Source organism: Heteronotia binoei, chromosome 2 (genome assembly GCF_032191835.1).
Source record: "Heteronotia binoei isolate CCM8104 ecotype False Entrance Well chromosome 2, APGP_CSIRO_Hbin_v1, whole genome shotgun sequence".
NCBI lineage: Eukaryota > Metazoa > Chordata > Lepidosauria > Squamata > Gekkonidae > Heteronotia > Heteronotia binoei.
This window is the reverse complement of record NC_083224.1, coordinates 65,904,639-65,921,377: the sequence shown is the minus strand read 5'-3', so window position 1 is coordinate 65,921,377 and position 16,739 is coordinate 65,904,639. Positions and strand designations below refer to the sequence as shown.

At 46.1% G+C, this 16,739-nt stretch overlaps 1 protein-coding gene across 1 annotated transcript in view; it reads left to right on the top strand.

Moving 5' to 3' along the window:
- The window catches only part of WNT2B (Wnt family member 2B), a 57,734-nt gene extending 43,751 nt beyond the window's left edge, over nucleotides 1-13,983 (top strand). Inside the window, exons 3-5 of the mRNA XM_060231220.1 lie at nucleotides 8,540-8,813; nucleotides 12,456-12,720; nucleotides 13,334-13,983. Coding sequence (XP_060087203.1) covers nucleotides 8,540-8,813; nucleotides 12,456-12,720; nucleotides 13,334-13,563 — 769 coding nt within the window. The 3' untranslated portion in view covers nucleotides 13,564-13,983. The remainder of the gene's footprint in view (nucleotides 1-8,539; nucleotides 8,814-12,455; nucleotides 12,721-13,333) is intronic.
- The last annotated feature ends 2,756 nt before the right edge of the window (nucleotides 13,984-16,739 follow it).

Here is a 16,739-nt window from a genome sequence, read left to right as displayed (position 1 = left end):
ATAGTTATCTCAATGAAGCCAGGGAGATGCCCCAAACAGAAGCAACATCCCATACACATAGGAAAAAGTGTGCACAGGTGGGGGAGTCCTTAAAAACCACATCCTGATTTATACCTGAGAAGACGGATCCCTATTTAAGTAGGCAGATCTACCTCTGTGGCATCTAGTTCGAAGTGCCATTCTTTAAAAAGTAAGATGTTCTTACACTCATGTGATGAGAGCTATTAATTGGGAAAGCAGCAGAGCCTAAATTTCCCTGTGTTATGTTTTGGTTTCTCTTGTATGCTAAGCAAACAGTAATGGGATATGTCACTGCACTGGAAGCAGCCACTTCAGGATGGGAGAGAACACCTCTGGGAGCATGAACTTGAAAGTAAACTGTAACAGGATATATAAATATTTGGCTAGTAGAGCCGGCTGGGAGTTAGCAGCTGAGGGCAAAGTTTGTCATCACTTTGTGTAGTGCAAAAGGCCAAGCCACACTTTTGACCTCCCTCTTAAACAGGGGCTGCACTTATGGGATAGAAAACATTCCCAGGACAGCCCCACCTATCCCCTGAGTCATGTACAGGCTGCTTCTGGAGGAAATGTTCAGAGCTGTTCCCACTGTGGCATTTGCTCATTTTAAAACCAGCATAGACAAGATGGTGTGTTTAATGTTAGGAAAGTGAGGGTTAAATATGACAGTAGTTTTGGCATGATCCAGTCCCTGTTTCTGGAGAAGATTTTGCATAGGTGTCTGCCTGTTTGACAAAAGTGCACCTATGTTTCCTGCAGCTCAGCTTTCATTTAGGAAAATAATGCAGCTTCAGGATCATTAGCAATTTACAGCATCTTTTGCACTGTAAGTATAATAGTTGGCATCAGTTATCCAAAAGTGGAGGATTTCAATTGCTAGAAAGGAAATTGAGAATGGTTTTTTTCCCCCTACCAGTTTTCACTACTGTGGTAACACAAGGCATTATGGGGCTTGTTGTCAGCCATGCACACCTACAGCGTCATGGCCAAGAGATTTTGTTAATAAATTCCATAACTTTTTAGCAAAAGGCATGTTATGTGTATATATTCATTAATAATAATGCAGCTTTGCATATTCTGAAGCTAAACTTGGCCTCCAATTAGACAACAATGGATACAAGGCAGGGGGTATTCTTAACTAGCAGGCTAGGGGGATTTAGAAGACTTAGCTCTAGCACTGAACGGGAAAGAAGGCCAAGTTTACTTTGTGTCCTTCTGGTGGAAAGAAGGCCTATACTTTTTCTCTCTCCCAAGCCTCTACCTAAGGATGCACAATTCACTTTGAAGCCGCTGTTCTAAGGCTACGGCAAAGGAACGCAACAGTGTGGTTTTGATTTGCAGCTGTTTTTATGGCTATTATAAAAACAGATGCAAACTCAAAGCAGAACTATAAAATACCAGGCAGCATCCTGTGCCGTGTGGGGAGATGCCAGGCAATTTACAGCTTTTGGAAGAATCCATACTGTATGCATTTGTCCAAAAAGAAAAGCACCACCCAAATGGGATGCAGGCAGGGTATGATACTGTTCACACTCAGGAGGTATAAGGAGAAAGAGTATGAAACTAAAAAAGATTGGGGGGGGGACTTTTGCAGATGTACACAGGGCCAGCTCGTGGGTCCCTGGTGCCCTAGGCAGGCACCCCCCCCATGGCGCAGCGCCCCCCCCACCTACTCCCTCCCTCCGCAGGCCTGTAGCTACATTAGGGGCACAGGGAGGCACGACCCCTTTGTTTAAACCTCCCTTCCCTCTATAGGGCCCCTCCATTGAAGCGGCCCTCTAGGAACCCGACGCACTTTCTTTCCGAGCAAGGTTTGCTGAGCGGAGGTGGTGAAGCCGAGTTAAAGGGGGGGGGAGCAAGAGAGTGAGCAAGAAAGAGAGATCAACAGCGTGCAGGGTGGGGAGCAAGAGAAAGATGGACAGCAAAAGAGAGCGAGAAAGTGACAACACCTGGGGGCTGCAAACGCCACAGACATCTTGAGGCCCACGTGAACAGGGGCTCCATGCTACCACAGGCCCTTTCCCAAACTGTCCTCTGCCTCTGAGGCCGTGGCAGCAAAGATCTGGAAAGGCAAGCAAGCTGAAGGAGGAAGCGGTTGCCCGTTGGGCTGAACAACTTGCATCCTAATGGGGGGGGTGGGGAGAGTTATGTCCTTCCTGAAGCCCTCAGCAACAAATGAAAGTCTGCTCAGCACGACATGACTGTTTGGAGGCTGTCACTCAGAACTGGCGGCTTAGTTAAAACGACAGTGACTTTGCTGAGGACTGAAACACACCGCGATATTTTGCTCCTCCCTGCTATAATACCACATTCCAACCCAACCTTCTCAGAGGGCTGAGAGCGGTAACAAATGTTACTGCCTGAGCAAACAGGGAGACCGAGAGGGTCGCTAGGAGTCTAAACCCCGCCCATCAATGATCCATCACACTTCTGTAAGTGGCTGACTGTTCCGCAAACTGCCAAGCGATTCATGGGGGAAAGCATCATTTTTCAGTACAAGGATTTTAGCTGCCTGCCGTAGCAGACTGAAAATTAGTCACTTGTGATCCTTCAATGTAACTGGTTTTGTAGGCATGCTGCAAATGCGCATACCCGTTTAGGCGGAGAGCATATTTTGGCCCGCCCGCGGAACCTGATGGACCCGGAACAGTTCCTGACGGCTCTGCGGGATACCTGGCCCACGGGCGATTCCCTGGAGGCTCTGGTTGAGTCCTGGAACGATGGACTCTCCGGGGCTATCGAGGAGATCGCGCCTAGGCGTCCTCTGCGCCCCCGCCTCAAACCGTCTCCCTGGTTTAACCAGGAATTGCGGCAATTGAAGCGGGACCTCAGACGACTAGAGAGGCTATGGCGGCGTACTCGAGACGAAGTGACCCGAACATCTTATAGAGATAGGTTGAAGACCTATGAGATGGCAATCAAATCCGCAAAGAAGACATACTTTGCGGCTAAGATTGCGTCCGCAACTTCGCGCCCGGCACAATTGTTTGAAGTAATTCGAGATTTGACTACTCTGCCCCAGGGCAGACCAAATTCTAGTGAATTGGAAATAGGCTGTGAGGCTTTTGCGAACTACTTTGCGGACAAGATCGCATCACTCCGTCTCGACCTCCCCGTCAACTTTGAGACAGTTAACACAACCGAGGCCCCAAGCACGTCTTTGGATTATACCCTGGACTGTTTCAGCCCCCTCAGCCTGGAGGAAGTTGACAGGATCCTCTCATCTGCCCGCCCAACAACTTGTAAACTGGACCCATGCCCTTCCTGGCTTATTAAATCTTGCCAGGGGGATCTCAGATATCCTATACGGGATATCATAAACAGATCCCTAATGGAAGGGCTTTTCCCAGCGCCACTTAAAGAGGCTGTGGTCCGCCCCCTCCTAAAAAAACCATCTCTAGACCCGGCCCAATTGGCACACTATAGGCCGGTCTCAAACTTGCCCTTCTTGAGCAAACTTATTGAGAGGGCAGTGGCGAGGCAGTTGCAGACTTTCCTGGAGGACGCTTCCGTCCTTGACCCACTTCAGTCCGGCTTTCGCCCGGGTCATGGGACGGAGACGGTGTTGGTTGCCCTGGTGGATGACCTCCAAAGGCATCTGGATCGGGGTGGCTCGGCGGTACTGATGTTGTTGGACCTATCGGTGGCGTTCGATACGGTCGACCATCAGTTGCTGACTTGTCGCCTCGCCGACGCGGGGATCCAGGGGCTAGCCTTGCAGTGGCTTTCCTCTTTCCTTGAAGGTCGGGGACAAAGGGTCGCGATTGGGGGGAGCTATCCCAGAGGCGTTCACTTAATTGTGGGGTGCCCCAGGGAGCGGTTCTCTCCCCAATGCTGTTTAACATCTATATGCGACCTCTTGCCCAGATTGCCCGGAGGTACGGGCTGGGGTGCCACCAGTATGCTGATGACACCCAGCTCTATCTACTTATGGATGGCCGACCGGTCTGCGCCCCAGAGAACCTAGATCAGGCATTACAGGCCGTGGCTGAGTGGCTCAGACTGAGTGGACTGACACTGAATCCTGCGAAGACAGAGGTCCTTTGTTTGGGCCGTCGGGGGCCGGAGGGGGAAATCCCCCTGCCAACTTTTGACGGTGTACCGCTGAGGCCGGCGGACAGGGTCAAAAGCCTTGGGGTGCTATTGGAGCCGTCCCTAAAGATGGAGGCTCAGATAGCGGCCACTGCCAAGTCAGCGTTTTTTCATCTTAGACGGGCAAGGCAGTTGGCCCCCTTCCTGGACCCCGACGACCTAGCAACAGTGATCCACGCTATGGTCACCTCGAGGTTGGATTACTGCAATGCCCTCTACATGGGGCTGCCCCTGTGCCAGACCCGGAAATTGCAGCTGGTGCAGAATGCCGCGGCCCGGCTGTTATTGGGCCTCCCAAGATGGGGACACATTCGGCCGGGTCTTCGGGCTCTGCACTGGCTTCCAATAACATACCGGGTCCGGTACAAGGTGCTGGTCATTACCTTTAAAGCCCTATATGGCCTGGGACCTGCCTACCTGAGGGACCGTCTCTCCCCACACGTTCCCCAGAGAGTACTGAGGTCTGGCACCCAAAATCTCCTTAATATCCCCGGGCCCAAGGAAGTGCGTCTCAAGACAACTCGAGACAGGGCCTTTTCTACAATGGCCCCTATGTGGTGGAACCAGCTACCGGAAGAGGTGAGGGCCCTGCGAGATCTTACTCAGTTCCGCAGGGCCTGTAAGACGACCCTCTTCCAGTTAGCTTACGCCTGACTGGACTAATGTAGCTCTCTAGATATCTGTGATTACCGTATAGTTAATACTAGTTTTAAGGTTTTTAGGTTTTTAAATGTTTGATTTAAATGTAACTATCTTATTCCGATTTTATTGTTTTATTGTTTGTTGTAAGCCGCCCTGAGCCACTCGTGGGAAGGGCGGGATATAAATCCCGGAATAAATAAATAAATAAATACTAGGTGTGACAAGGTTGGGGGGGCCTTCTTCCCTGTTAGCATTCCCCCTGTTCTCCCCCACCCCACAGTCGGACTCTGGCCTGCTGCAGGCTGCTCAGGCAGCCATGGGCTTTCTCTTAAGTAGTAGGGGGAAGTGATCCTCGCCTGGGGGCAGGTAGAGATCAAAAGCAGAACCTGGAATAAGCAGCCAAGCCTTGCAGCCCCCTCACCAATTTTTTTTTCACCTGGGCCTCTCCACCCAAACTTTTCTTGCTACAGGCCTGTCCCTCCCCCCCTTCCTTTCCCATTTGCCTCCCAGTGCCCCAGGCAAGCATTTAGTCTTCCTTCTTTCCCACCCCCCCACGCTGCAACCACAGCCACTATCCCTCTCCAGCCCACCGCCACCCCTCCGGCCCGCTGCTGCCGCCCCCTGTGCCCTCTGGCCGGTGGCTGAGCTCTACTTGCTCTCCCTCCCTCCCGTGCCACTCGCCAAACTAAGGACTGTCGGCTACTCACAGCAACAAAATGCACAGGCACGGGCTGTGGGTAGCCGGCAGGCCTTAGTTTGGCGAGCGGTGCAGGAGGGAGGGAGAGCAAGTAGAGCTCGGCCACTGGCTGGAGTGTGTGGGGGGCAGCAGCAGCGGGCTGGAGGGGAATAGTGGCTGCAGCCATGTGGGGGGGAAAGGCAAGCTAAGTGCTTGCCTGGGGCACTGGGGGGCCCAATTTGCCTCCCCCTGCCTCCCGGCACCCCAGGCAACCACCTAGTTTGCCTAGCGGCAGGGCCAGCCCTGGATGTACTAAAGCATATAAATAAACAAGAAATACTCAAAGTACCCCCAAATCTCAGAAATGTGGGATATTATGGAAATAGATGCAGATAAAGGATCATCCAGGACCTCCTAGGGTGATCCTTTATAAATGACCTCCTGGGAGATCTAAATTACTGATTCCTTCATATAAGAAAAAATGAATATGAAAAATTGCTCTTGTCCTTTCAGCAGGTGTTCCCTTATTAAGGGCCTCACATCTGTTACTTAAAAGCCTCTTTCTTAAGATAGTTCACCTCCAAGAATTCTTTTTCCCCTGACATGCTGTTCTTGAATTTTTGCTGTTCTTCATTTTCTGACACTCCCTTGTCTTGCCTGACCCTGATCCTTGTTTGGAACCAAAAACGTAATGTAAGGATTCACTCTGAACACCTTGCTTCAGCTACTAGAGCATATGAATTCCTGGCTCATCAAGCTGAGTAAAGTGATTCTTCTCAGGATCATTAATGCTTTCTTAAGCAATCCATAAAGATGGGCATCACCATTAAAGCAGTTAGTGTTATATTCCTTACCATATTTTCATTGTTATCTCCATTAAGGCTGGGACACCAGTCAATTGGCTAGTAAGCTCTTAAATATTGTCAGATATTCCATGAAGCCAAGAATGTCCTTGGTCAGCAGTTACTGTACAGTCCTAATTGCATCATGTCAGCGGAGTTGTCAGAGATGGACTTTGGGGCAGAACACCAGGGTCCCAGGTTCAGTAAAGGAGCCTTAAAAGCAGACTTCAGCCTCCTATTTGAAATCTATATCGCCATCTGAGGCAGGGCTGAACTTGCACATCATGCAGCCTGGGGGAACCATGTGACAGGCCCACAGCCTGTCTCATGAGGTTGGGGATACAAGGCATCAGCATGCTGGGGTTTCATCTCCCCCCCACCCCCCCAAAAAATATGTCCTGTGTATCCCTGTTCAGGAATGTGACAAAAAATTTCAACTCCATGTTGGGAAGTTTCTGCAGATCATGCAAAAGTTCCTGAAAGTTCCTGGAGATCTGCAAAAATGATCTAAGGGTTTTAGTGGCTCATACACTGAACATGAGTCAGCAGTATGATGAAGTAGCCAAAAAGGCAAATGTGATTTTGGGCTGTATCAACAGAAGTAGGTTCCAGAACATATGAAGTGATGGTATGACTTTAATCTGCTCACATTATGCCTCACCTAGAGTGTTGTATTCAGTTTTGGGCACCACAATTTAAGAGGGATATAACAAGCTGGAACATGTCCAGAGGAAGGCAACAAAGATGGTGAGGGGTCTGGAGACCAAATCCTATGAGGAAAGGCTGAAGGAGCTGGGTATGTTTAACTTGGAGAAGAGATGACTGAGAGGTGATATGATCACTATCTTCGAGTACTTGAAGGGCTGTCAGATGGTACAGTTATTTTCTGTTGCCCCAGAAGGTCAGACCAGAACCAGTGGGTTGAAATTGAATCAAAAGAGTTTTCAGTTAAACATTAAGAAGAAATTCCTGACAGTTAGAGTGGTTTCTCAGTGGAACAGGCTTCCTCAGGTGGTGGTGGGCTCTCCTTTGTTGGTTTTTAAATAGAGGCTAGATAGCCATCTGTCAGCAATGATGATTCTGTGAACATAGGGGGGATATATTTGTGAATTTCCTGTGTTGTGCAGGCGGTTAGACTAGATTACCCTGGAGATCCCTTCCAACTCTATGATTCTATGGAAAGTAGCCAGAGAAAGGTGGAATTTGGGGAGGAGAAGGACATCAGGGGGGGTATAATGTCCACTCTCCAAAGTTGCTGTTTGCTCCAGTGGAATTGATCTCTGCAGTCTGGGGATGAATTGTAATTCCAGGAGATCTCCAGGCCACACCTGGAAGTTGGCAACTATGCTTGAGTCTCAGCCCATCTGAGCATTTGCAAGTGCATATAATGCCAAGATAAATTTCACTGAGTGGGGGGCGGGGGTCAGAATGTCATCTTTTAACCCTCAGAACAGTGAAAAGCAGCATTGCTGAGCCTCCCAAAACAGCTACATGGGCCAGTACACTAAGTAGTTTTGTTTTTGATGATCAAGTAATGTACTTTAGTCTCTTCACAGCATGGCATTTCAAAGTGTTATGTGCTGGACCATAGCTATAGCGTGTAGTGCTGCTTCAGCTCATAACCTTACTGTGTATATTTGTTTTTAAAAGTATGTGAAATGCGTACACTCTTTGTAAATTGCTAAATATGTCAAGTTATGAAACAGTAAAATGGAACAGCAATTAGGACTAGTCAACATTGCTAACTATCATATATGCATAGATCTAGGTGGGCAGCCATGTTGGTCTGAAACAACAGAAAAAAGTTGGAGTCCAGTGCCACCTTTAAGACCAACAGAGTTTTATTGACAATGTAAGCTTTCATGTGCTAAAAACATCTGATAAAAATGAGGTCATAACTCAGATTAGGATTCAGTAACAGCCCACCACTTTCACAGGTTACTGAAAGTTAATCCAAATAGTTTCTGCTATCACAGAGGAATGGCAGTGAGAGCTGAAGTCATTTTATGAGGTTTCCTAGACAAACTTTTAAGATACTATTTGATCCATCTTGCAAGATGGTTGCCTGAGTGTTGTCTATGGCATGAAATGCCTTTAAAAATTTCACCACACTTGCAAGCTGAATCTGTTTGTAGAATTTAGTTCCCTGCTGTTGCATGTGACAGAAATCAGGCTGAGGGTCCCTCAACCCACCATATGTCACACATATCAGCTATTTGAACCTACAGCCACCTTCTCATGACTCTCCCCCTCCTTGTTTGGCAGGTAGCAGGGAAGCTGCCTTTGTCTATGCCATCTCCTCCGCTGGAGTTGTATATGCCATCACCCGGGCTTGCAGCCAAGGTGAGCTGAAAGCCTGCAGCTGTGATCCCCACAAACGGGGCCGCTCCAAAGATGAAAGAGGAGAATTTGACTGGGGAGGCTGCAGTGACAACATCAACTATGGGATCAAGTTTGCAAAAGACTTTGTGGATGCCAAGGAGAAAACAGTGAAAGATGCCCGGGCCTTGATGAACCTGCATAACAACCGCTGTGGCAGAACGGTCAGTAGCACCATCTCTTAGGGGCAAAGAAACAGCCGGCATGTGAATTATATCAAATGGCTTACACTTCAGAGTCAAAACCAGTGAGAACACTTGTTGAAGACCATCACATGCACAAAATACTGCCACCTAAAATTTAAAGCAGAAAGTAGGCTGGACTTTTACAATTGGGGTACTGGAGTCTGGGATGGGTAGGTTACCTCTCAAAACTCCTTCTCCTGGCTTTTTTCACTTCTGGCCATTACTTTACTGCAGCCTCCAGGCCCCAAACAAACTAAGCTGAAAGAGAGAGAGGTAAAAGAGGAAACAAAGTATCAAAGGAAAAGGATCACAGCTTCAGTCTCCTCACCTCCTTAGAATAGGGAGAAATGTTGTTTTACACAGACATGCATATATGTAATGGGATGGTTTCAGTACTATCAAATGTCTGTTTTTTAGGTCTAAGCTACACACTCATGTGCCTTTTCCATCCATTGTAAAATAGGGTTTGGAGTTTTTCCCCATGGGAAACAGCACACAAGTGAGGGGAGGCAACACATCCCCCTCCCTCTTACTATGGTTCAAGCATTTCCCTCCCCAGTGTGATTTTAATAGTGAAACTAAGCTGAGCTGGGAACAAAAATATTTCAAGAAAAGGATCACAGTGCTGTCCTAATATGTTCTTCATATAAAAATGGACCCCCTTTATACATTTTATACATGAACATACAGAGGTGTGAACAAATGTATGTGGCTGTGGACGCACTGTAAGATGCTTATTCCAGTCAGGCATGCCCTAGTTTCATCCCTACAGAAAAGCAACATCCATCCAGGCAGAACTAGATAGTGACCCCATCCAGAAAGAACATTTTCAGAGTGGTTGATAAAGGTTAAAAGCCAATGGCAGCCTAAAGGCTAACAGATTTTATTCTAAATATGAGGTTTTGTGAGTCACAGCTCAAATAACTCATAAAAGTTCAAACTGAATATTGTTAGTCTTTAACACTGGAGTTTTTCTTTTCTTTTGCAATAATAGACAAACATGGCTACCCCTTTGCAATCATTAAGGCTGCTGTTCATTTAACAAACTATTCAGACTACATACCACTATGCCCCCTCCCATAGGAAAAGTCAGCATCTAAAGATACTAGGGGTTGACCACATACCATAAGCCCAATGGGAAAACTCTAGAATCACACATCTTGGCTGAAGTTTCCAGTGACTTGATGGGAAAGGATGGCTTTCCATGATTTCCTATATCTTGTCAGGGAGGGTGCCATATACACCTCTTCTGGCAAACTTTTCCAAAGGATAAAGCCTGCCACAGAAAAAGCTGGAGCTCATACAGGAGTCAAGTTTTCCTCCTAAAAGGAGGGGACCTCTAGGAGAAGATGCTGAACTGACCAAAGCTGGTGAGCAGGGGTGAGTGTAGAATAATAATAATAATAAATTTATTTTTATATCCCTCCCCTGCCAAAGGCAGGCTCAGGGCAGCTCACAGGACATGGTATAACCATGATTTCAGTAAAATACAATCATTACTATAAAACAGGTTAAAATACAATTGAATTACATTTATAAATTAAGTTAAAAATTAGATAAAACAGTTAGCCTTTATGAATTATTAATTAAGGTGCTACAATTCAGAAACATGTATAAGACGGCTAGATGTCAATTAGCTGGGTTCCATCTTAAAAGCAAGCTGAAAGAGGGCGGTTTTGCAAGCCCTGCGAAACTGATTCAGGTCCCGCAGGGCTCGCACCTCCCCTGGGAGTTGATTCCACCATCGGGGGGGGGCATTGTTGAGAAGGCTTGCTCCCTCGTTGTTTTCAATCTAGCCTCCCTTGGTCCAGGGATTTTTAAAAGATTTTGGGAACTGGATATCAGTGCTCTCTGGGGAACATATTGAGAGAGGGGGTCCCTAAGATAGGCAGGTCCTTGGCCATATAGGGCTTTAAAGGTAATAACCAGCACCTTATAACAAACTCGATACACAACTGGCAGCCAGTGCAGTTCCTGCAGCCTAGGCTGCACATGTGCCCACCGAGGTAGTCCCACTAACAGCCTGGCCGCCGTGTTCTGCACTAACTGCAGTTTTCGGGTTCAGTATAAGGGCAGCCCCATGTAGAGGGCATTACAGTAGTCCAGCCTCGAGGTGACCATTGCGTGGATCACAGTTGCCAGAGACTGACCAAGAGAGAGATCTCGGGGTCGTGGTAGATAACTCACTGAAAATGTCAAGACAGTGTGCGTTTGCAATAAAAAAGGCCAACGCCATGCTGGGAATTATTAGGAAGGGAATTGAAAACAAATCAGCCAGTATCATAATGCCCCTGTATAAACTGATGGTGCGGTCTCATTTGGAGTACTGTGTGCAGTTCTGGTCGCCGCACCTCAAAAAGGATATTATAGCATTGGAGAAAGTCCAGAAAAGGGCAACAAGAATGATTAAAGGGCTGGAACACTTTCCCTATGAAGAAAGGTTGAAACGCTTGGGACTCTTTAGCTTGGAGAAATGTCGACTGCGGGGTGACATGATAGAGGTTTACAAGATAATGCATGGGATGGAGAAAGTAGAGAAAGAAGTACTTTTCTCCCTTTCTCACAATACAAGAACTCGTGGGCATTCGATGAAATTGCTGAGCAGACAGGTTAAAACGGATAAAAGGAAGTACTTCTTCACCCAAAGGGTGATTAACATGTGGAATTCACTGCCACAGGAGGTGGTGGCGGCCACAAGCATAGCCACCTTCAAGAAGGGTTTAGATAAAAATATGGAGCAGAGGTCCATCAGTGGCTATTAGCCACAGTGTGTGTGTATATATAAAATTTTTTGCCACTGTGTGACACAGAGTGTTGGACTGGATGGGCCATTGGCCTGATCCAACATGGCTTCTCTTATGTTCTTAAGGTGGATTTAGCAGTGGCAGCTATCTGGGCTTCCATTGACAAGGAAGGCTCCAGTAGCACTCCCAAGCTCTTGACCCTGCGCACTGGTATCAGTGACGCACCGTCAAAGGCTGGTAGGGAGATCTCCCCTCCTGGCCCGCCGCGACCTACACAAAGGACCTCAGTCTTCACTGGATTCAGCTTCAGTCCACTCAGCCTGAGCCAGCCAGCCACGGCCTGCAACGCCCGGTCCAGATTTATAGGGACATCGCCAGTCCGGCCGCCCATCAATAGATAGAGCTGGGTGTCATCAGCGTACTGGTGACAACCCAGCCCATACTCCCGGGCAATCTGGGCAAGGGGGCGCATATAGATGTTAAACATCATCGGAGAGAGAACTGCCCCCTGAGGCACCCCACAATTAAGTAGGTGTTTCTGAGACAGTTCCCCTCCAATTGCCACCCTTTGTCCCCGACCTTCAAGGAAGGAGGAAAGCCACTGTAAGGCTAGCCCCCAAATTCCTGCGTCGGCGAGACGGCGGGTCAGCAGCCGATGATCGACCATATCGAACACAGCTGATAGGTCTAGCAGCAGCAATACCGCTGAGCCGCCTCAATCCAGATGAGAGGCAGTCTTTCAACATTTATCAATTGCAAGAGAGCAAAAACTGGAGGGGAGACTGGCAGCTGTGACTAACACAGAAGCTTCCTTGAAGCAAGTTACTGGGATCATACTGGGCTATTCTTAAGTTTAATATTGGCTCTTCTTTTCCAGGCTGTGAAACGTTTCCTGAAACTAGAGTGCAAATGTCATGGTGTCAGTGGCTCTTGCACTCTAAGGACATGTTGGTTGGCAATGTCAGACTTCCGGCGAACAGGAGATTACCTAAGGAAAAAATACAATGGGGCCATCCAAGTCACCATGAACCAAGATGGCACTGGATTTACTGTGGCCAATAAGAATTTCCGGAAACCAACAAAAACTGACCTTGTATATTTTGAGAACTCTCCTGATTACTGTGTGATGGACAAGTCTGCAGGTAAAAAACATTTGGAAACTTGTCTGCTTATAGTATTCCACTGTGTGAAGAACTCTTCACTCCCTATAACTGTGAGTGTGTGAAAGTCCATGTGAAACCTAGCATCTGATGTATTGCTGAAAATCTCAGGATGGGTGGGTGGGTGGATGGATGGATGGATGTAATGTCAAGTTTCCAATCTTCATTATTTTGGAAACAACTCTGAAAATATTATGGCAAAGGTTTTTGTTCAGAGGAGGGGGCTTCTATTCTCCTAATCCCTTTCCTCATGAGTTCATTTTACTCTAGCATCTTTCTCCAATCCCCTTCTTCAGTGACTTTCACCTCCTACTGCTTCAGAGCCAGAACAATTTGTAGATCATTAAAACAATGCCTACGGCAGTTCCCAGAAGTAATGAGCATGAACCATACAAGTCAATTGCAACTGACAGATATCTATAGTAATATCCCTTGAAGTTAAGTATTTGTTGATAGGCCAGAATTTGTTCATTGTGGAAGACATGGCATTGCTCAGCTTGATGCTACTTGCAAACATAACATTTCACTATTCTCAGTGGATGGTATAGCAGACTGTCCAGTGCAAAATGAAACAACTTTCCTTCTTCTTTGACAGGTTCATTAGGGACAGCAGGCAGAGTGTGCAACAAGGCATCACGTGGAACTGATGGGTGTGAGGTCATGTGCTGTGGCCGAGGTTATGACACCACCCGTGTGACACGAGTTACCAAATGTGAGTGCAAATTCCACTGGTGCTGTGCCGTCCGCTGCAAAGAATGTGAGGACACCGTGGACATTCACACATGCAAAGCACCCAAACGGGCAGAGTGGGTAGACCAAACTTGAGACAGTATGGAATGGAGCCAGAGAGGGAAAAGAAAAACTGGCATAGCGCCATCCACAGCCCTGGGCATTCTGGGAGTTGTAGTTCAACTGCATGGCTTTTATTTAAACAATTCTGCAAAGCACTAAAATGAGAAGACTACAATTCCCAGAGAGGGAAAACAAAGAGCTCTTCTGCTCACGAGCAAAACTCATCCCCTATTTTAAAAAAGGAAATTTGCAAATTACATTGAACTGTAAAGTTTCCTACATCTGGTGATAATTCTGTGTTTAAAAAGGAGGGAGAATGCAATTGCATAGGAAGCTCTGGAAACCAAGAATCATGCTGCAATTAGCTGGAAAACCTGGCCTCTACCTAAAGCCAGTAAATTATAACAGTACTAAAATGCAGGAGAGAGAAAAATCTCTATCAATCCTGGAAGAAACCATTTTTTTTCCCCAAAGGAAACTCTAATGCTCTGCTAAGATCTTCTCTCAAACAAAGGCCACACATGCCTGCACTATGGACAGCAGCTGAACACAAGCAATGTTGCATAAAGGGACTGTTAATTTTCCTCCTCCCGTGGAAGTGGAATTACAAGTTATCTGCAAAAAGAAAAAGAAAGGTATCTACATACAGAGAGGGAGAGAAAGTGCACATGTGTGGACATACTGGTAGGTTCTCAAAGGAAACTAATATAATGTTGACGGTTTTGTACAAGTTCAATTGTACATTTTGTACACTGCTCTAAATACTTTAAATCAAAATCCTATATAAACCTATATCAGACAAAAAAGATGTTCTCTGCTTTGTGACTTCCTACATTCAGGACTGGTTAGGTGACAGGTCCTTACTTGCTTTATTGATATACTTTCATTCAGTCAGAAGAAAGATCTCAAGGTTGATGAAGGGAGTTTACCATACTAAATGGCCAAAAAAGCACAAGACAGATGTTATTTTGTTGTCATACGCACACATACATCACAATTCCAGCTTCTCTTGCATTTCCGCCACTTCTTCCCTGGCCATTATTTCGTTTCTTTCCATGCCTGATATGCAGACACAGAGAGATACTTTGGACTTCTGCAACAGGGGTCATTTTGCAGAAAAATAGGTGGTAGAGCTCATCCAGGGAATGTTATGAAGCTGCACCTACTATTCAATGGGCAAGGTAGATAGGTGGGGAGGAGGAGGGGGAACCCTCAGAAAGGTTCAGGAGCTGCACTTCTGTGAGCTCCTGCTGAATTCAAGGCCTGGCACAGACTGAACACTCCTCCAATCGTGGCCATGTATCTATTCAACCACTCTCCCTTTACAGACTACTTTGACAGGAACAGGCAAAACAAAATCCCTAATCCTCCACACAAAGAATAGAGATGAACATAGTGGTCAGCTTCATCAGCTCATGTTCACCTTAATGAATAATTTTGCTGGGCTCATACCCTCACACCCACAGTCTAGCACAGTCCTCGATTTCACAGCTGTAGCAAGGGCCAGGCAAGTGAGGGTGCAGAAAAAGTGTATCATGGCTAAACAAACATCTTATTACTAATCTTGTTATTTATGCATTTACCTTTTTAGAAAAAATAACTGCTATGAAAGTATAGAGGGTGCAATTTTATGTTCTTTCAGAACACAAAATTAGCTAGTTATGGCTTTGCCTACTTCTATCAGATATCTGCTGAGCAAAGTCCTGTAGATCCTTCAGAACATAGACTTTCTAAAGGTCTCCTTCCATTTTATTCAACATAGATGGAGGTTCACGCACAACAGTGTGGGTCTGTGCATGTGCAAAAGTGGCAATCACTTTTAAAATATTTGGTGTAAAATGTCCCTCAGTACAAACTAACCCAGGCATCAGCCACAGCATCTCAGTTTAATGATGACTATGCGGTCTGTATCTGATTTTTCCAGGTCCTTGGGACAAAGCGATGAGAGTGAAATTGGCTTAGGTTCATAGTGTTGCTATAACCTCAGTGAATGCAGGGAAGCCAACAAATCAGTCTAACTCATGTCCACAACACAGGGTTGCACCAGTTTTGTTTAACATACTTTTGTTAAATCAGTATAGATACTTAAGTGATGCAGCTGCAAATTCCTTAGCTGCTACAATTTGCATGTAGCTTTCAAGTTCACTGTTAGTAAATAGCTGCGTAACACATCTGTGACCTGCCAGAACCCAACAGTATCACATTAACATCCTCATCTTATCCCTGTGGACAAAGGAGTAAGTCTCACTAAGTTCAGTGGGACCCACTCATAGGATTGCTGCCTGTATTACTTTCCTTCCATTTACTATTAATGACTGCTACACACATTTTTAAAGGTTGGAAGTGCCTGATAACTCTCAAGAGGATTAGACTGTGAGCTTTATGACAGAGATTTAAACTGACACCACCCATTGTCAAACCCAACATTTTATCTACTGTACCACATGGGCCTTTTTTCTCTCTGTCTCTGAATGATACTTAGCTCTCCAGATGCAGAAATGGAGTTGGAGGTTGTGGTCTTCTGAGGCAGACAGAGGCTCTGCAGAATCCAGACAACACAGAAGTCATTGCCAATTATCATTCAACTGTCATATAGAACAACACTGGTTTAGATCCAAATGGTAACACCTTCCATCAGTGGAAGGACCCTTTGCATTCATGGAAACACACTTTTTGGATCCAAGCCAAGTGCTTAGATCCAACCCAATGTACTGTCTAACATTTAAGGGAATCTCTTACCCTTGAAATCTAGCCAATGCTGCTATTCATCATTTCTGTTCTGTGGCAAACTCCCAATTTTTTGCTGAACCATTGCACGTCCAAATTTTAAAGGGCTTTCCTAACTCCTGGAAGATTACACAAAAATAGGTGAAGGTATTGAAATATAAAACAGACCACCATTAAAAAGTCTTACAGCTGCTCAAAACCCAGTTTCTCACTGCGCAGATATACAGAAAAGAAGAGAAATTTGTGATAAGCTCTTGCCAGCTGGTGGTGATTTAACTGCCAATCTGAAGGTTCAGGTACATAAAGCAGTCTTTATAAATTGCACTCACACCTATAGAAACCTTTTTTTAAATGGCTAAATAAAACTGGATCATCATTAAGATCTTCCCTTATCAAATGTTATACTGCAAGATTGCCAAGCCTATTGTGTGCCTGAATTTTTATGTTCGTAAGGATGGGCTATGTCTAAGAAATATTGAGAA